At 61.6% G+C, this 24,727-nt stretch overlaps 1 protein-coding gene across 4 annotated transcripts in view; it reads left to right on the top strand.

Moving 5' to 3' along the window:
• Window positions 1–24,727, top strand: part of ITPK1 (inositol-tetrakisphosphate 1-kinase) — a 142,628-nt gene that overhangs the window by 81,222 nt on the left and 36,679 nt on the right. For 2 of the 4 annotated variants that reach the window (XM_017349458.3, XM_002719591.5), the window contains exon 3: window positions 7,503–7,628. In XM_017349458.3, coding sequence (XP_017204947.1) covers window positions 7,503–7,628 — 126 coding nt within the window. Of the gene's footprint in view, window positions 1–7,046; window positions 7,256–7,502; window positions 7,629–24,727 lie in introns of those variants that run through there. The other 2 variants (XM_070065553.1, XM_070065554.1) reach the window with 2 other exon arrangements.

The following is a 24,727-nucleotide window of genomic DNA, read 5'->3' as shown; positions in this document are numbered from 1 at the left end:
GTCCCAGCTACTTCACTTCTAATCCAGCTTCCTACTCATGTGCCTGGGAAGCAGTGGGTGAGGGCTCAGGGACTGGAGTTCTGCCACCCACGTGGGAGACCTGGATTGAGTTCCTGGCTCCTGGCTTCAGGCTGGTCCAGCCTCAGCTTTCACAGTCATTGAGGAGTAAGCTGGTGGATGGAAGGTCTCTGTCTGTCCCTCCCTCCCTCTGTGTCACTTTGCTTTCAAATGAATAAATAACTTAAAAATGATACTGAGATGATTGCATATCCACGTGCAGAGAATGTCCTTAGACACAGCCTTCATGTCTTCTACCCAAAGTGAAATTCCAGATGGATCAAATAACGTAGTTATAAAAATTATTCATGTAAAAGACTTGGAAAGACCATGGGATGGTTTTAAAAATAATCTTGGGAGCGAAGAAGCAATAAATGAAAATATTGATACGTTTGAATCACAGGAAAGAGCCCCAAGGTAGAGGCAGCGCGGGAGGAAAGAAAGCCAGCCAGGTGGGATACGTGCCCCGGGCCCTGTTCCCACGCGCTGGGGCCCCGGCCCTGTAGACCTGTCCCTCCCTGCTTGCTGGGCAGGGGTGCCGGGTGCTAAGCCCTTCCCCCCAGGCTCTGCGTGGGCAGCAGGTAGGATGGAGGGAGCCAGGAGCCAGGCACTCAGCGGCGCCCCCAGTGGCGGCATTTTTAGGACACAGCCTGGTTGAAAGCTTCAGTCTTGCCAGCCAGGATTGCAGCATCCACACCCCCCCACCCCCACCCCCCGTCTGGAGCCTGGAGCCTGGAGCCTGGAGCCGGAGGCGGGACTGCTTGGGGACTGTGTGCCCGAGGTGCTGTCCTGCCTGTGGCTCTGACAGGTGGGCGGGAACCACCCCCTCGGACCAGATCTTAGAGGACATCAGGCCCTGCCCCCAGGAAGAGTGGGCAGCTGTGTGCCAGGCCCCACCCCTTCCCAAAGCAAGCAGAAGTCTTCAGAACAGTGTGCTGGAGCCCCCGGGAGGTCGCCCCCACCTGGGGTTAGGCGACCTCAACCCCGTTGTCTTCAGCCCCCGGGATCTCCATTATCCTGTCTGTAAAATGGTCAGAGCTGCGCTCCCCCCCGGCTCCCACCACCAAGGGGATCAGGAGAAATCACGTGTGCCGCTTGCTCACGCCAGCGCTTCGTGGTGGTGGGGGGTCCCAGCGGTCCTGGGGAAAGGGGTTGGGTTGTGCCAGGGGCAGCCAGAGGAGGCAGGGAAGACGGAATCCGGAGAAGGTGCAGCCTCAGGTGAGGGGGAAGTCGCCCCTCGACACGTGGTGACTGTAGGAAGGTGTTTCTGTGCCCTTGCTCTGCGGGTGAGGACCCGCCCCAGGGCTGCACAGCTGGAGATTCAGCCTCTGCCCTCTGACCCCTCAGCACCCCTCTGTCCGGGGAGGAGCCACCTCCATGCTTGGGGTGGCTCTGGAAGGAGAGAGCTGGTCCACCCCGGGGAAGGGAGTGCTAATTGCCAGAGACAGGAGATTAACACACGGACCAGACCCTCGCTTCCCCGCCCCCCGACACACCCACGTGGAGCACGGGCAGACTTGGCCATGTGGCCCCTGCCTCCCCTGCACGCCGCTCCCAACCCCTCAGCCCCCACTTCTGCTCCTTTTGTTGTTTTTGTCAGCCTGTGACGTGTGCCTTCCCCAGGACAGGAGTGGACACGCCCAGCAGCCAAGCCCGGGTTAGTTCCCGGCGGCTCAGACTCCGGCCCAGAGGCACCACTGCAGACAGGGGTGGGGGCACTGCAGGGGGCCTCTCTGGGATGCTGGAGAGCAGCGGCGGCCCCAGCCCACCATGGGCTCTGTCCAAGGTTCCTGCCTTCTGACCCTAAGGGACTGGACCAGGGCTTTGCCCTTATGGGATAAATCCCTGTCCCTCTGGTGTCATCTGGATATACAACAGTCGCTCAGAGAGAATCCAGCTGGGCCCAGCCTCAGCCTTGCACTTGTTGCTTTAGTTGCTTTTTCTCCGTATACCCCTTCCCTTCCGCGCTTCCTTCATTTCAACAAATGTCACAGAAAGACCTGGGGCAGGGGTGGGGGAACCACCTGTTTCACCGGTGAGGATAGGCAAGACGGTGCCCCCAGTCTCAGAAGCTTCAAACCGGGCGTTGTTTCTCGCTCTTGCCGCATGTGTCTGGCGGTCAGCTGGGGCTGTGTTCATCGTAGTCCAGGCTGAGCAGCCTCTGTCTTGGGCCAGTGCCAGAGGGAAGCACACTCCGGAGACCCTCCTGTAATTAATGCGCAGCCTGGGAAGTCACATGGGCCACCTTGTCCTTTAGATCATTGGCCAGCACCAGTCACGTGACCACACCCAGTTCCAGTGAGGGGGGGATCAGGAATGAGTGCTGCCCTGTGTCCTGGAAGGGGCTGCTGTCCCCCAGTGCTGCCACTGTCATGCCTCCCACGGCCGACGTCCCACGTGGAGCAGTGCAGGCTCACCTGCTGTCTCCACGAGGACCTCTTCCCTCTTGAATGCTCATCCCCCGTGGTGTGTGTGGCCCTGGCCCGGGAGCGGCACCTGTCCCTGCACAGGTGTCCTGTGTCTGTGACTGTCCCCAAGTCAGCTTTGGCTTTCATCCTGGAAATCATTTCCTTGGCCAGCCGCCCAGGAGTGGACTTTCTGGGTCAAAGGGCGTGGGCGTGTTTATCCTCATAATCTGCTCTTGAACCTGCTTCGCCGTTGCTGGGCACAGGCCAGGGTTTCCTTAGTCCCTGAGAACCGGGGGTGGGGGGCGCAGCGCTGGGGTCCTCAGACTCTCAGCGGTCTCCGCCCTCCCCTTTTTGGGGTGAGAGGTTGGTCACTGTCCTGCTCTGACCAGTTTGCTGTTTCTTCCATTGCCCCAGCGGCTGGAAACCAGTTACCGAGAAATTGAGGAATTGGCTCAGGGAGCATTTGCAATAATTCCTTCCCTGGCCTGGGGCGAGGTCCTTGGCTCAACCTGCTGGCCTTGGTGGCAGCCCCAAGTGACCTCCAGCTCCTGACCCCCGCGGAAGGACACGGGGTGCCCCTCGGGACACATGCCCATTGAAAAAGCACACCACCGGGCCGGCGCTGGGGCTCACTAGGCTAATCTTCCGCCTGCAGCACCGACACACCGGGTTCTAGTCCCGGTCGGGGCGCCAGATTCTGTCCTGGTTGCCGCTCTTCCAGGCCAGCTCTCTGCTGTGGCCAGGGAGTGCAGTGGAGGATGGCCCAAGTGCTTGGGTCCTGCACCCCATGGGAGACCAGGAGAAGCACCTGGCTCCTGCCTTCGGATCAGCGCGGTGCGCCGGCTGCAGTGTGCTGGCCACAGCAGCCATTGGAGGGTGAACCAACGGCAAAGGAAGACCTTTCTCTCTGTCTCTCTCTCTCTCACTGTCCACTCTGCCTGTCAAAAAAAAAAAAAAAAAAAAAAGCACACCGGGCCCGAGTCCTCTGAGGCCACGCGCCCGCTTGAAGTCTGCCTGTGTGCCCCAGACTGTGGGAGCGCCCAGGGATCAGCCAGCCCTGAGCCCCCTCGTCGTTCCCCCGGGCCGTTTCGGGTGCGTCCTTGGTTGATCTGAAGCTTCCCTTTGAAGTCACAGCTGAAAACGCCACTGAGGACAGACTGCGTCTGGGGGGTGGGGGAAGGGTGCGGAAGACAAGCCCCAGGCCCCCAGGCTGCCTTCTAGCGTAGAGGTTAACCGTCTGGCATTGGCAGGAAGGGGCCTTGAGTGCCATGCAGCCATAACTCTGTGACCTTGGGCACGTTTCCGAACCCCTGGCCGGCTGTCAGCGTAGGACGTGGCCCCGGCAGGAACTTGGCGAGGGCTGGTTTTCGTCATCAAGAGTGACAGTGCATTTTCGTGCCGCAGCAGACACTTTGGCAGAGTCTGATAGGACCCAGGCTCTGTGCCGTTCACACACTGGCCTGTGCGGGGCTGCCAGTGACACGGTCGGGGCCGCGTGTGCAGAGCGCAGGCGCAGGCTAGCGTCCGCCGAGGGCTGAGCGCCGAGCTGTGGGACCACAGCACATTCTTCGACCACGGTGCCTGGTGCAGAGCAGGCAGGAGCCGTGGCCCGGCGCTGGGGCCACCAGGATGCTTTTGCGTTCCGAGCGGCAGTGCCTGCCCTTACACCTGTCTCACTCCCGCTCTGGCCGCAGCCACAGCTTTTGAGCCTGTCTGCCTCTTCAGAGAGCCCAGGCCTCCACGATCCTAGGAAGACCGAGGCACCCCAAGGCCCGAGAGGATGAGCAGCCCTGGGCCTTGGAGACAGCGGGGTAGAGAACCGGCTTCATAACCAGTCCCAGGGAGTCACAGGTGCCCCTTGTGGGGTGGTAAGGACGAGGGCTGCTCTGGGCCCAGGCACCCGCGAGGCATGGAGAAGAAGTCATAGTACCCTTACTTTATGAAAGGGGAAACAGGTCCAGCACGGTGGAGTGACCTGCCCCTGCCCAGGAGCAGCTGAGCCCGGGTGGGCTTCCAGGCCTGTTTTCCTTGCCAACCCTCACTCTGGGTGCTGGGGGATGTGGGCCCCATGTCAGGGCTGGGCATCCTCAGTTGACCATTCTGCAAGTCAGAGGTGACTCTTGGGCCGGTCTCCTGCCAGCCCTGCCCCCGGCCCATGTGAGCCTCGCCGTCTTAGTCACCAGCAAACACTGGCCCCTTGTTTGCTCTGAGCACCGCACTGGATGGTGGGAGTTGGATCGTGAGCACCACGACCTCCCCCGGCCGCAGCAGGCCACCCTGTCGGGGAGATGGCCCCAGTCCCCACCACGAGAGGGACCACGCAAGAGAATGGGGAGGCTCTGGGAGTGGGGGCAGGGTGGGGTCAGAGCAACAGAATGACAGCCAAGTGACGGAGGGAGTCCCCTCCATTACAGCCGCTCCGGGAGACCGTGGCTCCGTGGCATCCCTTCCCTGGCAGGCTCCCCTCCCCTGAGGCATCCGCGGTCTCAGGGCCCCTCCCCCAGGAGGCATCTCCTCCTCTCCAGGCAGCAGGGAGAGGCTGAAGCCCCTCTGAGCGTCATCAGGGACCCCCCCCGCCAGGGCAGCACTGGGGCTGCTGGCCGCCGGCAGAGATGTGGGTGCTGCACGCCCAGGCCCGGCCTGTCCGAGTTGCTGTTCTTGTGTGCGGGTTTTTTACTGGCAGAAAATGCCTGGAAAATACACAAAGCAGGTGGCTGGCTGCCAGGACTCCACTGTTTACCTTCGGTGCAGCGGCCAGGGCCGCGCAGAGCTTATCTTCCACACAGCCCATGGTCGTCAGGTCTCAGGCCGGGGGCTGCTGCCAGCCGAGGATGCTGGGGCATCCCCGCTGCCCACCACCTTCCCCGACCCCACAGGGACCCCGTGGCTCCTTCTGGGCCGACCTGTGCGCTCCGGCACTGCAGGCGGCCAGCAGGTTCATGGCGTACGCGTGACAGTGGCCAGGGCAGTTCTGCCAGGCCCCGGGTGCCTGCCTGGCATGACTCCCATGGCCCAGCTCTCTCCATGTGTACCTGGTCTGGTCCTGTTTGTGTTACCTGTCTCGGCGGAGCCACGGGTTCCCACAGAAGAGAGTTGCTATCTACAGAGGGTGTCATCGCCTCCCACCGGCTCCCCCTCCCCTCAAAGTCTGCGTTTTCTGGGGGGAGGGGTCAGGTGGGGGGCGCTGTGGAATCCGCCAGCAGAGCCAGCAAGGCTGCTACGGTCTCCTCTTTTTATCGCAAGGGAAACCGAGGCCTGGGGCATGATGGGCCAGCTGGTGGCTCAGCAGGGAGCCTTGCTGCCTGGCCTCCGGCCACTTTCCCCTGCCTTGCACGGTGGCGGTTTTTCCTTCCAGGGCTCTGGGTGTGGTGGTCCATGGAGGTGGGAGGGTCACCCCGGCACCTGGGCTCGCGTGGGGATGGGCGCGCGCCAGGGCTGTGCAGATGCTTGGAGGTGCCCTGGAGGAGGGGGCCGGCTGCCGTTGGGTGGTTTTGCTCTGCACAGGCTGGTTGTCACCATGGAGAGGGCAAGAGATTCTTCAGTGTTTTCTTATCCTGAGGTCAAGGGACTTTTTTTTTTCTCCTAAATAGGGGAAATCCCGTAACTTCTTTGCTGGCAGACAGTGAAAAGAGGAGTTAAGACGTCGGCAAAATGAGCTGGCACATTCCTTAGGCTTAACTGGAAGGATTGTTACAGGGCACGACCGGGTCTAAGAGACCACTATCCCAGGGCAAATAAGCGTGGCAGTGTTGCCTGCGAGGACAGGGGACCGAAAACGTAACTGGAGCTGCAGGCCTGGAGAGAGGCTAGGACTGCTTCCAGAAATACAACCCAGGCCTCGGGTCTCTTCGCTCCCCACCTCTCCCGTCTTTGCTCCTGCCTGCAGTTGGCCTGCATCGGCCTGAGGACGAGACCGCCGGGTGGCTGGGCTGTGGCTGTGGACGGCAGCCTCCTGGGGGCCGGCGCAGGCAGGAGGCAGAGACCGGGAGGGGCCCTGCGTGGCGGGCTCAGCCTTCGATCCCAGGTGCATCCCTGCCCCGGTGCGTCTTCCCCTGGAGGCCCTGAGCAGGTTTCAAGAGTCTCCATGTTCTGCTTCCTCGTTTGTAAAAATCACTTCTCGTATTGGTGGAAAGTAAAATGGAAAACAAAGCAAAAGTGCACGTAAGCTCCAAGCGCAGTGCTCGCTTGGAAGGCTCCTCTGTAGCTGTTATCCTGATGTCTCCACTCCCCCCGTGGGCACGCTCGGATCCTGGAGGGAGCCCCCACTTAGGGGTGGGGACAGAGGCAGGGTGGGGCTCCTGGCTTTCTCTGCCCTCAGCTGAGGCCGGGTGGGGGGTCAGCCAGGTGCCGAGCTGGCGCCGTGCAGGTAATGGTGGCCGTGTGCCTATGGCAGGCATCTGGCGGGTCAGGAAGCGTGGTGTCAGGCCGCCCTGGCTGTTGGCGGGTGCTCCTGTCTTGGGGTCAGGTGATGCTGACTGTCAGTCAGCTGGCAGCTCTGTCTCCCTTGGGGCCTGATCTTCCCAACCCCGTGTTCTTGAAAAAATAAAAACACATTCCGCAGCCGGGCAGGGCGAGCCTCGCTGAGTGGAGGAGACGGCCCTGGGCTCCCTCGCTCACCATGAGCCCCGGCTTCAGTGAGATGTGCCGGCAGCCAGTCTCCCCTTGAATCGCCAAGCCCACAGCCTGCAGGAAAGGGCAGATCTGAGTTCCGATCTGGCTGTGTAACTTTAATAGCTCCACCGGCCCTCTCTGAGCTCTGGCTTCCCTGGGCTGCGGGGCTCCTGGGCACGGTCAGTGAGCACTGTCTCTGCATCTGTTTTGAGCATTGCGTGGAGCTTGGGGACCAGTTGTACAGGACGGACGCTGGGCCTGCTCTGGGGGCGCCTCTCTGTGTGTTTCCCGGGAGGGGCAGCCCTGTGCCGGCCCCTCTCGGAGCACTGTAGGGAGGCTCGGCAGCGCGCCCGGGGTGGCCGTCACGTGGGGGCCATGGCGCCAGGGACTGAAGCTGTTGCCTTTGTCTCTGATCCCGCCTTACAGCTGAACCTCAGCCGGCCGATCGAGGAGCAGGGCCCCCTGGACGTCATCATCCACAAGCTGACCGATGTCATCCTGGAAGCTGACCAGAATGACAGCCAGTCCCTGGAGCTGGTGCACAGGTTCCAGGTGAGTGGGGGCAGAGCTGTGCTGGGCCGCGGGCGCGGGAGCTCCGGGTGGGCACCGCGACAGGACCCGCGTCAGGGTGGAACACTGAGGCTGGGTGACGGACGGACGAGAGGTCTGTTTAGCTTGCGGTTTTGCAGGCTGGGATCTGCTCGGTTCAGCCTAGTGGGCGGTGCCGTGGCTGGAGTGAGTGTTGTGTGAGCAGCAGAGGCCCCGCGCGGGGCTGGGGAGCAGCCAGGGGGTCACTCCAGCCCAGCACTCGTTCCTCCAAGGGCAGTGCCCACCCCTTAATGGTCCCACCACCCCCAGTGTGGCCATGCCGAGGGCCAAGCTTCCAACACCTGAAGCCCTGGAGGGCTCAGACCGTGTCCCAGCCTCGGCGGAGCCCTTATCTCACCCCCAGAGAACAAGACCCCCGAGCTTGGCGCTGAGCCCTGCCTTAGTGGTGGACCCTTCTCGCTGCTCGTTCCGGTGAGCACAGCTTGAGATGTCTGTGAGGCCCCTTGCATACCCCACCCCCCACCGTTTCCCCAGCAGCCTCCTGGCCCCGCAGTGATCCTGTCATCTGCTGATCTGCTCAGGTCGCTGCCCCGACCTGCCCTGTGTTTTCTCTTTTGTGGACAAGAAGGAGACTCCTCTGGAGACAGTTTGGGAGCCACAGAAAGCGCAATTATCCTAGAGGCAAAACCCAGCCCCCGTAGTGGACATTCTCAGCGTCCTTGGTGGCCCGGAGCTCGCACGTTCTGGGTGGGGTGCTGGGGCATTTGGCATCCTGTTCTCTGTATCGGGACGGAGGGGCGCCAGCCAGGCTCCTCAGCGCGCGGGGCTGCCCCACTGCGCCTACCCGAGGTCGGGTCAGCTGCCCCAGCCTCCCTCGCTGCTGTCCATGGCTCCCGCCTGCTTCCTGGGCTGAGGCCCTGTTGCACGTTCCCACTTCCTGCCCGCACCGCCCTGCTACAGCTGCAACCTGCTCCTGGCTGCCCCTGCTGCTCCCTGGCTGGTCTGATCCCACCGTAGGCTGGAGGCCATAGGACAGACAGGCTCAGGCGCCTCCGTTCCTCATGCAGCCTTGGTTTTCCTGTCTGTAGGATGGGTGGTAGTGATAGGAAAACCTCCCATCGTGTTGGGAGGAGTAAACCACTCGATGCACTTGTGAGACGTGCTGTTCCACGGGCTGGTGCTCTGAGGTTGGTGTCGTCCTGCCCGAGTTCCTGCTGGGCTCAGAGCACACACAGGCAGGAAACATCTGCCCCGTGGACTGACTGCTCTTTGAGCCCCTGCCTCGTGCCAGGGCCCAGCCGATAAGTGCTCACCTGTGTGCCGCCTTGAATCCTGCAGCCCCTCCAGCAGAACCTGCCAGGCAGGGAGAGGGCCAGAGAGAGGAGCTGCATCCGCTGGTTCACTCCTCAGATTCCCGAAGCTGGGGCAGGGCCAAGGCTACAGCCAGGAGCTGGCAACTCCATCTGGGTCTCCCACGTGGGTGGCAGGGAGCCAACTACTTGAGCCATCACCTTCTGCCTCCCCGAGTGGGCATGAGCAGGAAGCTGGGACTGGAACTGGAACCCAGGCCCTCTGATGTGAGACGCGGGGTCTTAACCCATAGGTGAAATGTTTCCCATGGGGGCTGGCTCCCTGCTGCTTTTCCATTCCCCTGCCACTCCCACCTCCCAAAGCGTAGCCCCCACTGGTCCCAGGTGGAGCGGTGGGCTTCCTCCCCCCTGCATGGCCCCGGTTTCCTTGTTTCCTCTGGAGGCCCCCAGCGACCTGTTCACTGCCCGCAGTGTCCAGGTGACCCTGCCTGGGGTGCACAGCCAAGCCCGGACTGCCACATAGACCTTTGGGGTGGGGATGGTGCGCCTCCTGCTGGATCCAGGCGAGGTGGCCCCGCAGGGAGCCTGTCACACAGCGTCTGGGGAGGCTGGGTAATGTATAGTGCTAGCAACAATTGCTGTTATACAGCAGATAGCATTTACAGAGCAGCGAATGTGCCAGGTCCTGTTCTAAAGTACCTGTTAGATATGAACTCATTATCCCCCTTGTACAGGTGGGGAAGCAGGTGCAGATGGGTGGGGTCGTGACCATGGCCAGCAGGTGGGGGACTGAGTGGGACTGGAGCTGTGTAGGTGGAACTTGCTCTCCCCGGCCTTGCCCCGCTGCTGCCTGGGAGGCGGATCCTAGCCCCCAAATCACAGCCACATGGCCCCGCCCCCCAGCCTCGCGAGAGTGCTGGTGGTTCCTGCTACTTGGAGTGGGTGGGCTGCTGGGCAGAATTCCTGTGTATAAATGCCCTTGGCCAAGCGAGTGCTGACAGCCACTCCTGTTCCAGCCACTGCTGCTCGGTCTGCAGCTTCCTAAAGGGCCAGTGCCCTGGAGGGGCCAGTGCCCTGGGAGGGGCCACTCCCACTCCCACTCCCCCCTCCCACAGACACACACAGAGGCCACGGCAGGTGCTGGCTGAACGGCGACCATTACTGCCCCCACCCCCTGTTACAGACACGCAGTGTGTGCCTGAGACTGGGTATGTTTCCCAGGGAGGGTCAGGGCCCGGCCCCTGAGTCTGTCCCAGCCAGGGCACACACCCAGCCGGCCCCCAGCCAGGGCCAGTGACCTCACGATGACCTCCGGCTCCGATATTTCTGGACTAGGTTTCCACTGTGCTGCAGCGAGAAGCCGGATCTCTGATAAGGGCCCCGAGGTTTCCTTCTTTGTCAAAGAACAATCCTTTGAGGAAAAGGGTGCCAGGCTGCGCTTTGCAGGGGCTCCAGGGAGAGAGGAGCAGGCGGGGGCTGGCAGAACCAGAAGACACAGGGTGAGGGCCCTGGGGTGAAGGCCGGGGCAGGGGCTCCTCGTGTCCCCCAGGCAGGGTGCTGTCAGCACTGAGGCCATCCGCCCGCCGCCCCCGAGGGGCGAGATGCAGGCTCAGGGCCAGGCCGCGGACTCCAGGAGGCTGATGCCTGACCTTGATCGTGCCTCTCATTCTCAGATCTTGTTTTAGTTTTCACTCTGTAGACGTTGACAAGGAGGCCGTGGTGTTTGGGGAGAGGGATGCCCCAGTGAGAGGCAGCGGGGAGCTTGCTTGGGTGTGCAGAGCACCTGCCTGCCGACGGACGAGGGCAGGGGAGTAGTCAGGTGGGTGCCGCAGAGGGGTTGCGTCTGCAGGGCCGTCTCCAGGCCCCCGGGTTGGGGAAGACGAGTTCCCAGCTGCTCCTGACCGCCCTGAAGCCCACCGCTGTGGGCTGCTCCCATGAAGCCCCTGGTGCCCCGGGGAGCTGAGAGGCCCTGGCTGCAGGCTGCAGGGCGTGGGCCTGGGGCTGCTGTCCATCAGTAAGCTGGTATCATCAAAACCGCCCCTCCCTTGGGCTTTTTTCTTTTGATTGGCCTCACAGAGGCTCCGCGTGGAGACCTCGCTGGGATGATTCAGTTGTTTTTCTGCTCCGAGGATCACGTGGGGCCAGCAGCCTGGTGCCATGGTGGCTCTGCCCGAGATTTGGTTATCAGCAAATAGACTTGGGCAAAGGTCCCTCAGGGCCCTGCCCGTGGGGGAGTGGGGCAGTGGGAGGGTCTGTGCCCTGTGCTGAGGGCCTGCAGGCCTCATGCTTCCTTGGGGGACGGGGATGGCACAGGAACCTTCTCGTCGGGGCACCCAGGCCACCTGGGTCGGGCGTGGCTGCAGGCGTGGGTGGGTGCAGCTCTCTTTCTGTCCTCGTATCTCCTGGCGGGGGACAGTGGCTGTGGCCCACAAAGCACGTGGACCTCACTGCCCCCGACCGATTCTTCTCCCTCCTGTCTCGTTCAGCTGTGAGGACGTTAATCATCCCTCCATGTTCCCCGGGTGTTGGTCAGCCTGAGCGCTGTCCACAGGGGCAGCCTCCTCCATGGCGACTCCCTGGTGCTGAGCTCCCCGGTGGTGGGCGAGGCCCACGGCAACGCAGGAGCTACCCTCTCGGCCCCGAGAGTGGTGAGTCGGGAAAACACAGATCCGATCTGTGCAGTGTGCCCTGGCCAGGACGGTGCCACGCTCTCACTGCAGCCACTGACCCAGCCTCACTGTGTCCCTTCCTGGCCACACTGGCCCTGCCTGCCACAGGCCGACTCTTGCCCACCTCAGTGCCTTTGCACAAGCTGTCCTTTGGCCCAGGGGCCCCTTCCCTAGGGAATCGTCCCTGCCTCTCCTGCCCCAGCCCTCCTGGGAGGTGCATAGGGGATGACTCAAGCCTTGGGAGGGTTGGAGAGGAGACCAGTGGGCCAGGCTGTAGGGCTTGAACTTTGTCCTGCAGGGGGCTGGGGGAGGGGCTGGCAGCGATAAGTGTAGATAAGGCATAAGGGAGGCCTTGTTCAGGGGAGGGAATGGCCAGAGCAGGTGCACCCAGAGCAGGTGACGACACCACTCAGTCATCAGAGCTTGGGTGTTTCCGAGAGGAAGGGGGAACCAGTGACCGTGGGGGCTCAGCCGCGCCCCAATCCTCAGCCCCAGGTCTCCTTCCCACTCCCACCCTGGCTGCAGTTCAGCCTCACGCAGCCGCCACAGGATGAAGGCTGCTCACCCCTTGTGTCCAGGACGGCTGCTCCTTGCTCGCCCTCAAGGGTGCAGGCGAGAACGCACGCTTGGCCACGCAGGTTCTTTGTCCGAGGTTGGCCTGAAAGGAAGTAGCATGCAGTTAACCTGCAGCCCCTGGCCAGGGACAGGAAGTGGCAGCCGGGCACAGGTGGGGAGGGCGCACCCCGCTCGTCCCAGCAGTGTAGCTGCAGACTTGGCTCGGCCTGGCTCGGCTCAGCCCTGGGGCCGCGGGAGGGCCTGGCGGTCACGGCTGTCCCTCACTGGGCCAGGCCAGGCCTCACTGCGGTGGCAGGAGTTCCTGTCTCACAGCACGGCTGCTTTCCAGCTCCTGCCTTGTGGCCACAGAGGGGCTGGGGGAGCAGCCCCTAGGCCCAGGGATAGCAGTGAGGAGAGTTAAGAGGGCAGGAGGTCACAGGGCAGGTAGGGAGCAGTATCCAGCTCCCTGCGGGAAGGAAACCGAATACTGCAGGTTGCTTTCCTTCCTTAAAATAATTAGACCTTTATTTCAAAAGCCACTTGATAGGGCTGTTTGGAGCATTTGAACTAACACGTGTGGTGCCCTCGCATGCGTGCTGGCGTGGAGGGAAGGCTGTGGCCACTTCACTGTTAGCGCCTGGGCGTGGTCGCCAGGCAGCCCCCGGAACACGGCCAGGATCTCAGTGAGGATCAGCCAGGGGGCTTGCTGCATCATCACCCCCACGCCCAACCCCCCACTGCGGTGGCAGCACCGCTCCGTCTGCTGACCTGCGGCCCCCGCTGATTTGACGTGGAGTCAATGAGGCAGTGGTTGTGAAACGTCCCCGGACAGCAGGTGCTCTGAGGCAGAGCCAGTGGGGGTCAGAGGCGCTCGGCCCCCAGCCCAGCCCCACCCCTCACCAGCTGACCCACCTGGGCCTCTGCCACCCTCCCAGACGGCACGTGAGCCAGAGGCACGGGGAGCAGCCATGTCCAGCCCCAGGAGTGGCTGCCCTGAGCGGTAGGCCACCACCTCCGGGCTCACAGCCCTTAGGGCTCGGGCATGCTCTCGCTCAAACCCTGAGAGCCTCAGGCGCTTACTGAGATGGAGAGGAACTAGAAGAGGCAAAGGTTTTTGCTGTTCTTTGGATCTGATTAGGAAGAGAACGTTAAGCCTATCAGAAGGCAAAGAATACTATAACATCTCAGGGAGCCAGAGGAAGAGCCAGGGACTTGTGTGTCAGCATGGAGCCACGGGACAGGCCACCATTTGCTAAGCATGTGCCACGTGGCCTCTTCTGCCCTGGCCTCTTACCTCTTACCTGTTTGGTCTTCGTAGTCCCTAGGTTAGTGGAATTACGTCTCCATGTTCAGGCATAGAAACGGAGGCCCCCGGAAGCCGAGTTGTCGCTTGCCTGCTAGGATGTGTTAGGGAGGGGCAGGGCTGGGTTTGCCCCTCACCCTCTTTGCAAGTGGGCCCCAGAAGCACTTTGGCCGGTGGCCCGGGGACCTGTGGGAGGCATGAGGGTCAGGGTTGTCTGGGGGAAGAGGCCGCCGTCCGGACCGCCTCTGCCACAGCCCAGGCCAGGCACTGCTGACTGCTGGAGCCAGAGCTGGCCGTGGTTGGTGGTCCCTGTCCCAGAGGAATAGACCCTGGCCCAGGGGTGGCTGTGAGGTCAGCCTCGTGATGACCGCTGCCCGGGGTCACGAGGCCACTCCTCCTGTGGAGGAGATGGCCACACAGTGTGCCCATTGTGTGCTCTGGCTGGGCCAGGAGGGCGGAGCTGGGAGTCACCCTTTCTGCTGTGGGGAGGGCGGCGTCCTGCAGTGCTGTCAGCAGACCTGCGACCCTGGAGCACAGTGGCCAAGCCTGAGCCCCGAGCCAGCACGCCCTGTGCGTGTGTGTGTGTGTCTGTGTGTGCACGTGTGTGCACTGTCTTGCACTTCAGGGTTGGGGCATGTTGAGTTTCAGAAACACTGGTGTTTATTAATACGTTTCTCAAAGTTGTGGGAAGAACGCGTACGCACATTGTCGGGTTCTTGACACTGCCGGTGCCTGGGACTGGATAACTCCACGTGGTTAGGGGCCGTCCAGGGGCCTCCCTGGCTGGCACCCCCTGCCCTCTCCTAGTTAGGACAACACAGCCCCTGCAGATGTTCCCCGGGGGACAGTCACCCTGGCTGACCCGCACCGCCTGGGGCACGTGGATGGGTCGGGAGAGCTGTGCCTGCGTCGGGGGTGCGTGCCGAGGTCCCATCGGGTTGAGCAGCCCTGTGTTTGGTGACTGGGATCTCCGTCCTGTGCTGCCGGTCCCCATTCATACCTGCAGCAGAAGGGACGCCTGTTTCCGAACTCCTGGATTGTCTCGGGGGCGTGGCTTCCTGCCTGGTCTCTGGGCTGCCCGCGGGCTGCGAGCCCCTGATAAAGGCCGGTGTGGTTTCCTCTGACCTCATGTGGTGAGTCAAGAGGAGGGCTGGCCAGGTAAACCGCCCGTGGGGCCTCTGCTGACCTTGTTCCTCTGCGGGTGAAGCACAAGGATATCCCCCGTGCCCCTCCCTGCTCCGCCTCAGGCCTGCCGCGCCGTCTAGTCCCCCATCTGGTCTCTGTATCGATCCGTGAGATCAGTCAACAGATAACCACTCTGTTCTTTCAATCATTCATCCGGGAAGTCTGAATCGAGTACTGACCGTGTGCCAGAAAGCAGAGTGACGTCTCAGATACAGCATAACTAAGATCAGGTGGATGCTAGTGTGTGTGTGTGTGTGTGTGTGCATGTGAGCGTGTGGATGTGAGTGCGTATATGCGCCGTGTGCGTGTGCACGCGTGTGTGGGTGTTGGGGAGTTGGGGTGGTGCAAACACAACCCAAGTAATAGAGGAGAAAGTGGCAGAGCCCAGCTGTGGGCAGTGCAGAGAAGTGAATCAGAGGAGGCTGTCCACACAGCTCCTCACTGCGGAGCTGCCCGAGGCCTGCAAGGGCAGGACACAGCCTGTCCTCGTAAGCAGAGCAGTCAGGTCGCAGGCGGAAGGAGCAGCCTCTGCCCAGACCCTCTGGCAGAATAGGGCCTGTGGGGCCCAGGGCAGCTGGAGCAACCCGTTTACAGGGCCGGCAGGAGACAGACGGAGCCTTGCCCTGTGGCCTCTGACATCATGCAGGGCCACCTCTGATGACTCCAAGTTGACCCATGGCCAGAGTGCCCTGTTCCAGCTCCCAAGCTCTCCAAAGAGGAAGAGGCCCTGCCCATGGCAAGGATTTCCAGCAGGGATGACAGGGGGACAGGTCCCACCCGAGCATGCCTGGGCCACTTGCTTGGAAGAGGGCTGAGGGATGCAGCCGTGGCCGGTGGTCCCAGCACCGCGTGTGCCCCTAGCTGTGCCTCTGAGTGCAGCCAGAGCCTGCAGGGGTCTCTGTGTGCAGAGCGAGCAGTGCAGGGCTGCCCAGGCCTGCGTGGCCCCGGTCATCCCAGAGTCCAGCCGCTCCCTGCAAACTGTGTGCCGATGCTGGACACTGCTCTCCCCGTGACACTGGGGTGTGAGCCCTGAGTGCCAGCCCCGCCTTACACTTGCAAAGCACGGCGTGAAAAATGCAGGGTAGTCAGCCAGCCGCCAGGAGGGCTCAGCTGGACCTGGGAACTGAGCGTCAGACACAGGCTGAGAGTAAGGGTGGGGCCGGCAGAGCCTTTGGCCCCATCAGGGGCAGCTGCCCAGGGTGTCCACAGAGGCCGGGCGGCTCCACAGGCTCAGGTGCGCAGGTGCATGAGACGGGTGGGAAGACAGGGGCTGAGGAACGAGAGGCTGATGCAGGAGTGGGGGGAGGGGTGGGTGCGGGGCCAGCTCAGTGTGACCTCGGGCCAGGCAGCCCCTTCCCTGTCCTCACTTCACTCAGCTTTTGGCCGTGATCATGGGCCAGGGTCGCCGCTGAGACCCCCTGCAGCCCCACCATCCTGAGATCCTCCCCAGTCTGCGAGCCTTGTTCTGTTTGGTGACAGCACGTTAAATGGCCTGACCGCCTGCAGCCAGTTCCCCCACCGATGGGATTTCGGGCTTTCCTGTCACGTGTTAGGAACCCGCTGCAGTGCACACGCCAGGACGTGCACCTCGGTGTGCCCACGCGCGCAGTTCTGTAGAATGAATGACCCAGGCACGGAAATGCTGTGTGTGTCCTTAATCCTGGCGGCTGCCGTGTTCTCTCCACGGAAGCTGAACCAGTTACCCCCCTGCCAGCCAAGTGCTGGTCCATTTTCTGCCCCGTCTGGAGGCATTTAAGCCTGTTTATTTTGGCCTGGGGTGATGAGGCTGCCCGGAGCCCAGCAGTCTCCTCTCCTCTCTTGGTTTTGCTTCTGGACGCTCAAGGCCCGAGGAAGGACAATGCCTGTCTGGCCTCACTGGGCTCGCCCGGGCCTTGAACCCGGGCTGCCTTGTTCTTGTTTGGCCCGCACATGCTCACACTCACTTTTCTCTCCTGCACTCCCCGTGCAGCCAGGGTCTGACCTCCTGGGATCGAGTGACACATCCGAGGGACAGTTGGGCGCGGGGCCAAGTGCGTTTTTCCTTTTCTTTTTTTCCAGCTCTGCCAAAGCCCGGAGGCAGGGCTGTGCACAGGGTCAAGGTAGCCAGTCCACCCGTCCTGCTGGTGAAGTCCAGCACGCATGCCCCTCCTGCCAGCGTGTGCCTGCCCTGCTGCCAGGCCACGTCCCTTCCAGGCTCAGTCCCGGGGCCTTTTAGGCTGCTGGACTGGTCACTCCATAACTCAAGGCTGTCCTCATCTCCCTCCGGCTCAGGACCCTGTTGTTTTAGGATCAAGTCCAACTCCTTGGCTGGTCTGTCTCCAGCTGTCTCTCCTGCCCTCAGCCTTAACTTTCCCCTTTGCGATCTGTGGCTGCCCCAGCCGCGCAGGCTCCTGGCAGGCCCTCCGCTGCGCTGGGCTCTCTCTCCCCAGGCCTTTGTTCAGTGCCCTTTCTCCTCCCAGCCCGGGCCTGTGACCCTCTGTGGTTCGGCGTCCGTGGCCTCGAACCTTTCCCCCCCTCACCCCTGGAGTGGCAAGATGCGCTCCCCACGCCCGATGCTATGTCAGCAGGCCGTCTGTCGTCATGTCGCCCCACGCCTCTCCCCAGCGCTCAGCGCAGCTCCTACGTAAGAGCCCCCTGGGAGGTGCATAGAACGTGTGTGGATAGAGCACACACTTCGGAGGAGGCTGGGGCTGCACGCCCAGACACGAGAGACCCGTCTGGCATGCAGATGAGGGTCTGTCCGACCAGAGCGTCTGCTCACAGGAAGTTCAGCGCTTTCAGAGAAGTCAAGACAGAGTCGAGAGTGAGGAGATGCCCTCAGCTTGCCGGCTGAATCCAGAAGTGGTAGAGGGCAGCCCTGGGGCTCGGGCTTCTGTGGGCTGACGGCCAGGTGTGCGTGCCTGCCACGGAGCTGTGGCCCACGAGTCAGGTGTCCGCCCTGCCACGGAGCTGTGGCCCACGAATCAGGTGTCCGCCCTGCCACGGAGCTGTGGCCCACGAGTCAGGTGTCCGCCCTGCCACGGAGCTGTGGCCCACGAGTCAGGTGTCCGCCCTGCCACGGAGCTGTGGCCCACGAGTCAGGTGTCCGCCCTGCCACGGAGCTGTGGCCCACGAGTCAGGTGTCCGCCCTGCCACGGAGCTGTGGCCCACGAGTCAGGTGTCCGCCCTGCCACGGAGCTGTGGCCCACGAGTCAGGTGTCCGCCCTGCCACAGAGCTATGGCCCATGAGTCAGGTGTCTGCCCTGCCACGGAGCTGTGGCCCGTGAGTGAGTCAGAGGTGTCCACCCTGCTTGCCCTCTGCTCTTGCCCATGGTGGACACATGTGTCCCAGGCCAGCAGCTGATGGAGAGCCGCAGCCACAGGTGTGCTCCGAGGGGCGCAGGTGTCTAAGCGACTCAGCCCAGGACTGCAGCTTGCCCGGTTGAGGCCTTCGAGCACTTTCTGGTTTGTTCATCACAGCAGAGAATCAACAAACCCGGAACTTCAGAGTCAGAAAGGATACCAGACTCGAGGCTTCCAAGCCTGGGTTTACAGATGGGAGAACGGAGATACGAGTGCCTTACAAAAACACACAGGGAGCAAATGGCAGTTCTAGGACTTCAACACACATTTCTTTCTTTCTTTCTTTTTTCCTTTCTTTCTTTTTTCCTTTCTTTCTTTCTTTCTTTCTTTCTTTCTTTCTTTCTTTCTTTCTTTCTTTCTTTCTTTGTAAGATTTATTTATTTGAAAGTCAGTGTTACACAGAGAGAGAAAGAGAGAGAGGTCATCCATCCGCTGGTTCACTCCCCATTTGGCCACAGTGGCGGGAGCTGCACTGATCCAAAGCCAGGAGCCAGGAGCTTCCTCCAGGTCTCCCACACAAGTGCAGGGGCCCAAGGACTTGGTCCATCTACTGCTTTCCCAGGCCATAGCAGAGAGCTGGATCGGAAGTGGAGCAGCCAGGACTTGAACCGGTGCCCATATGGGATGCCAGCACTGCACGTAGCTTCTTTACCCAACTACACTGTAGCACTGGCCCCCAACACATTTCTTTATTTCTTCCTTTTTCTTTCTTTCTTTCTTTCTTTTTCTTTCTTTCTTTCTTTCTCTTTCTTTCTTTCTCTTTCTCTTTCTTTTTCTTTCTTTCTCTTTCTCTTTCTTTTTCTTTCTTTCTCTCTTTCTCTCTTTCTTTCTCTCTCTCTTTCTTTCTTTCTTTTTCTCTCTCTTTCTCTCTTTCTCTCTTTCTTTCTTTCTCTCTTTCTCTCTTTCTCTCTCTCTTTCTTTCTCTCTTTCTCTCTTTCTCTCTCTTTCTCTCTCTCTTTCTCTCTCTCTCTTTCTCTCTCTCTTTCTCTCTTTCTTTCTCTCTCTCTCTTTCTCTCTCTCTCTCTTTCTCTCTTTCTCTCTTTCTCTCTTTCTCTCTTTCTCTCTTTCTCTCTTTCTCTCTTTCTCTCTTTCTTTCTTTCTTTCTTTCTTTCTTTCTTTCTTTCTTTCTTTCTTTCTTTCTTTCTTTCTTTCTTTCTTTCTTTCTTTTTGACAGGCAGAGTTAAACAGTGAGAGAGAGAGAGAGACAGTGAGAAAGGTCTTCCTTCCGTTGGTTCACCCCCTAAATGACTGCTACGGCCGGCACGCTGCACCAATCCGAAGCCAGGAGCCAGGTGCCTCTCCTGGTCTCCCATGGGGTGCAGGGCCCAAGCACCTGGGCCATCCTCCACTGCACTCCTGGGCCACAGCAGAGAGCTGGCCTGGAAGAGGAGCAACCGGGACAGAATCCGGCGCCCCGACCGGGACTAGAACCCGGTGTGCCAGCGCCGCAGGCGGAGGATTAGCCTAGTGAGCTGCGGTGCCGGCCCCAACACATTTCTTAACTCTGCCTTTGTCTCAGCTTGCGCAGTGTCTCAGAGTCCTTGAGTCGGGGGTTAGGCTGAAAGACTTGGCCTGCGGGTGACTGGAAGGCTGATGCCAGGGACTGCTGCACAGGTTGCCCATTGCACAGCTCCACCGTAGATGCTGTGGATGGCGGGCACCCTGTGTGGCGAGGCCCTCTGAAAGTGCCTGGGGTCTGGGGTCTTGAGAGCCCACCTCCAGGGTTCAGTTGCCCGGCTCTCCAGCCCCAGCCCCGGCTGCCTGGCAGGTCCTCTGCCCCGAGACAGCTGGGCCTCCGTGGCTTCCTGGGGGCTGTCTGTGGCACCTGGCTTTCTGTGAGCTGTAATGATGCGGCAGGTGCACGGAAAGTGCTGGAAGGCCACGCTGGGCGGGCACCGCGCTCTGGCCTCGGTCAGCGTCGAGTCCGTTCACAGTGGTTGCGTCCACGGCTTCGTGGTCTGATGGGAGCGTTCCCCGCTTGTCCTTCCCTGGAGGGCATTGCCCAGCCTGGCTCATCACCTTGTCCCCACGCCTGCTGCGGGTCGGGGCTCACTTCCTGCAGAACCACACCCTGCCTGTGACACCACTGTCACTCATTCGTCCTCTGCGGCTGTCCTGTGTGCTGTCCACTGCACCGTGCTGGCCCTGACGCTGCAGAGGGGCCCTGCCCGTGCTCTTCCCTCTGTGCCGCGTGGGTCCTGCTCGTGGGGGTCTCTGTGGACCGTGGCATCCAGCCGCGCCATTTCTGTGCTCTGCTAAGAGGTGTCTCTCTTGCGTTTGTGCTGGCAACAGCCGCGAGCCAGAGGGGGCCTGAGGGCGCTGGGGGAAGCCGACGGAGCCGCAGTCCTGCCTCTGCCCTTGGCTGCGTGCCTCTGACCTGGCTGCCGCTCCGTTCTCCTTCCTGAAAAGACGGGGCTGCTCCAAGGAACCCCTGGGTCCTGCCAGGTCCTGAGCACCTGTGGTTCCACCTGGAAGGGACACGGCCCGCCCAAGGCGTGGTTCTCTCTTGGGTGCTACCTCGCGCTGGCTCCAGGCAGACTCTGCCTGGTCTTAGGGAACCGCAGGCTGGCAGACCAGGAGGAAGGCGTCCTGTCCCCAGGAAGGCAGCTGAGCGGTGCTGGCCCTTGCTGGAACTAAGGTGCTTGTCCCCTAGCCGGGCCTGTTCCTTTGCCTCGAGCGCTTGGGAGCCAGAGGACCTGGGTCTCCACCCCGGCTGGGCCCCGGGGTGCCCAGAGCCCTGGTTTCTGACTTCGTAGTGGTGGTGTGAGGGGACAGACGTACCTGTCATGGCCCACAGGGGGACACAGTAATGTGCATCCTGCAGTCTCGGCACAGCCCCCACCACGGCGCCCAGGCTCTAGGAACCAGGGGCTTCCTGGGTCTCGGTGTGGCAGGAACTGGTGGAAAGGCGAGGCTGCATGGCCGTGTGCGGGGAGATCTGGGCCTGGGCGGTGCTCTCGGTGGCACCAGAAGGAGTGATTGTGCTGAGTGAGCCCAAGGTCGCCTCCTCTCCCTTAAAGCCCCCACGAGTCATTTCCGGCAGGTATAAGGGAGTCACCTCTGTTCTCTCATTGAGGGGACCTTTCTCTGGAATCCACGGGTGGCTGCGCATTCCCCAAAACACACACGCCTGACTCGTGGCCTGTGAGGGCGTGGCCTGCGTGCCACAGCCCGTCTGTTTCCAGGGCCACGTGGTGGTCAGAATCCCACAGTCCCGTTGAGCTTAGCACAGAAGGGAGTGGCCCCCGTGTGATGGCCACCATGGCCAAGGGGGATTTGAGGGAGCTGTGCCCCGTGCGCCATCTTTGTCCTCTTCCACGTGGAAGCCTGGGGTTCCCAAAGGGCAAAGTCCAGGCAGTCCACGCTGCAGAGCCGCCTCCGACCCAGCCCTGCATCTCAGGCCGGGCCTCTCTCATGCTAGTGGAAGTACAACACACTCAGTGCTCGTGGGAAAGTGTGCAGCTTGATGAGTGTCACAACCTGGACACACTGCATTCCCGGCACCAGACGGAGCAGAGAGCCGTGCTGCCTCCCAGAAGCGCTCAGTGCTCCCTACTGTGCGCCACGCTCCTCCCTCCCTCCTGTTCCCAGCGTCTGTCACAGCTGCCACGGCCCCAGCCTTCTGCCGGCAGCCCCTGCACGGGAGCAGCAGCTGGCGTCTGTGACAGTTCCCTTTGCCGCGTAACAAGTGACCGCAACACAGGGCCACTCAGGACGGCCCACCTCTGTCATTCCGTGGCTTCTGTCCATCTGACGTCTTGGCCTGGGCCTGCCGGGTCCTCTGCTTCAGACCTGCCCTGGGCTGCAGTCCGGAGCCTGGCCAGAGCTGTGTTGTCCGACACTCAGCTGGGGAAGGATCTGCTCCCTGGGGTTGTGGGCAGAATCTGTGTCCTGGCAGCTGCAGGACAGAGCATCCAGGGCGGCCTGCAGCTCCTCCCCACGTGGGCCTCTGCAGCCGGGATAAACTTGCATCCTCGGAGCCAGCCACGGGAGAGCAGGAGGCTGGGGTCTAGTAACGCGGTCACAACAGTGACATCTTGTCTCGCTCGGGTCCTCCCCTCCCTCATCGTCACGGGAATTACAGAGATGCAAGGGCCGGGAGTGAGGGGAACCCGGGCCGCCTCGTGGTCCTGAGTGCAGATGGGGGTTCGGAAGCCACATCCCCGTGGCCCGTGGCGCCTGTGCCGTGTGCAGCAAGGACGCATCAGACCCCTTCCCACGCCCCGTGTGCAGCTCCTCTTCCTCGGATGGGGGACAGGGACACCAGCTCTGGGAGGACGGGAGGAGGCAGGGCCCCAGCTTCCTCTGGCCCACGTAGTGCTCCCACCAGTGGCCTCCTTGCTGGCCGCATGTTTCAGAGACTCGCCTCCAACGCCGTCCTCCGCCCTGGGTCCCCGGCCGGCCGGCCCTGTGTTACTGCGCGGCACACCTGGCCGGGCCCCCGGCCACACACTCAGCCTGCACACTTGTGCTTCCTCCCGGGTCTGTGCCCAGTCGCCCCGTGAGTGTCTGCTGAGGTGTCATTCCAGAAGGCCGAACTTGCAGCAGCAGCCACGCAGGTACCTCCCAGGGCAGCCTGGCTGGTGGCCCTCAGCGGGGCTGGGCAGCTCAGCCCCCTCCCGACTTCCCTGCTCCTCCCACTGACTGCAGCGCATACATTCCAAATGGTCCTTTGGCTTTTGGAGATTAAAAGCACTTCTGGGGCCGGCGCTGTGGCATAGTGGGTAAAGCCGCCGCCTGCAGTGCCGGCATCCCATACGGACGCCGGTTCAAGTCCCAGCTGCTCTGCTGGCTCTGCAGATCACAGTTACTCTGGGGGCCAGCACAAGGCCGAGTGTGGCTGCCTGTGCCGTGGGGGCTGTCACCATTCCTAGTGAAGACAGCCAGGCCGGAGGAGCTGAGAAGTTTTGGGGCCTTTTGCATCCTCACCACTAAATACCCAAGCTGAAGGAGGCACGAATCCACACAAAAACGGACACACGCGTGTTCACTGCGGCGCTGCTGGTGACAGCCGAAAAGTGGGGGCGAAGCAGATGCCTGCACGCGGTGTGGCCCGTCTGTCCCCTGGGAGGGACTGGGGGACTGGGTTGAAACAGCAGCAGAGCAGGACTCCTGCCAGGCACCCGTGCGTCTCGGGAGCAGGGGGCGTGTGAGGGAAGCTGGATGACATTACGGGAAATGTCCCGAGTGGGCAAGTGGTGCGCACGTGGAAAGTGGCTTCCAGGGGCTGGGAGGAAGGGGGTCGGGGCTGACGGTGGAAGGCCAGGGCTGTTTCCCGAGGTGACGGAAATGCTCTCACAGCGGGCGGATCCTCGCACGGCCCTGGAGATGGGTTGGGAGCCCGTGACTTGCAAACTCCGAGTCAGAAGCCTGGAATGCGGACTATGTCTCAACAGAGCGTGTTTTCCTGTCTCGGCTGCCCGAGGTGGGCAGTGCTGTCATCCCACTTCACAGATGAGGACCCTGGGAGGCAGGGAGGACGTCACCCAGGGGCTGGGCCTCCCAGCATGGCCTTCGGGCCACAGAGGAGGGGACTGCAGGCCCCAGTTCGCTGACTGGAACTTTCCACTTCGGTTGAGGAGGGGCAGCTCGGACACAGCTCACACAGCCCTGGGGGCCGACTGGTGTCTGCTGGGTCAGGAGTCTGATGAGGAACTGGAACAGAAAGCGCCCTGGGTACAGAGCAGAGCCTCAGGGTCTCGGGGTCCCGAGAGAAGCAGGGGGGAGACCCCACCTGGCAGCCCCCCTGGAGCATCCACCCCCCTCAGCTGCTCAGCTCCTGCCCCAGAACCCAGGGCAGCCGGCACCCTCGGATCCAGTTTCCTGATTTTGATGAGATCCACTTTATCTCTTTTTTTTCCCCCCCAAGCCATGGTTTAATCCAGGGTTGCAAAGATTTTTTTTTTTTTTTGCCAGTGTTTTCTGCTAAGAGTTTTCTAGCTTTAGTTCCTCCCTTGTAGGATTTTTATACTAAAAGAAAAGACGCTTGAAACAGGTGGACAGCAGCTGCTTTCATTTTCAACTTTAATTTTTGTTGGAAAGACAGAGGCAGAGAGACGGAGGAGACCTGCCATGCTCGGGTTCACTCCCCAGGTGCCTGCGACAGCAGGAGCTGGAAACCCCATCCGGGTCTCCCACGTGGGTGGCAGGGACCCAGCTACTCGAGCCGTCACCTGCTGCCTCCCAGAGTGCACGTTCGCAGGAAGCTGGACCAGAAGCAGAGCCAGGACTCAGACCCAGTCCCACAGCGTGGGCCGTGGCCGTGTCCCAGGGGGCGTCGAAACTGCCGCACCGGACACCTGCACTTTATTTTGAACTTGGTATTCGTGGCTGCCTGGGTTTGTGGACCATCAGTAAACTCGCACGGTGTTTCTTGTCTGACTACCACCTCACGTTGCCTCTTGGAAAACTGCTGGTTTCTGGCACTTCTGGCATTCCTGGGGGTGCAGGATAGCAGAGGGGGAAGACGGGCCCCTCCTCCTCCCCCTTCCCGTGGGAACTACAGAGACGCTGTGGCCACTCCCATTTCGTCCGCATCTCACCGCTTCTCCGCCAGCTTCAGTCAGACCCGAGACTCCTGCCTCATCTCGCTCGTGGTAGCATGCGTCTCTAAATCCAGGAATCACAGCTCTCTGGAAAGGCACTTGCTGTGTTCTGGGGCATGGCGGGAGACCCCCTCCCTCTGAGAATGCAGGGGTGGCACAGGGGTGGGCTGAGGGCCTCCTCTTCCCCCCAGCC

This window comes from Oryctolagus cuniculus, chromosome 20 (genome assembly GCF_964237555.1).
Source record: "Oryctolagus cuniculus chromosome 20, mOryCun1.1, whole genome shotgun sequence".
In the NCBI taxonomy this organism is placed as follows: Eukaryota; Metazoa; Chordata; class Mammalia; order Lagomorpha; family Leporidae; genus Oryctolagus; species Oryctolagus cuniculus.
This window is presented reverse-complemented; position numbering and strand designations above follow the sequence as displayed.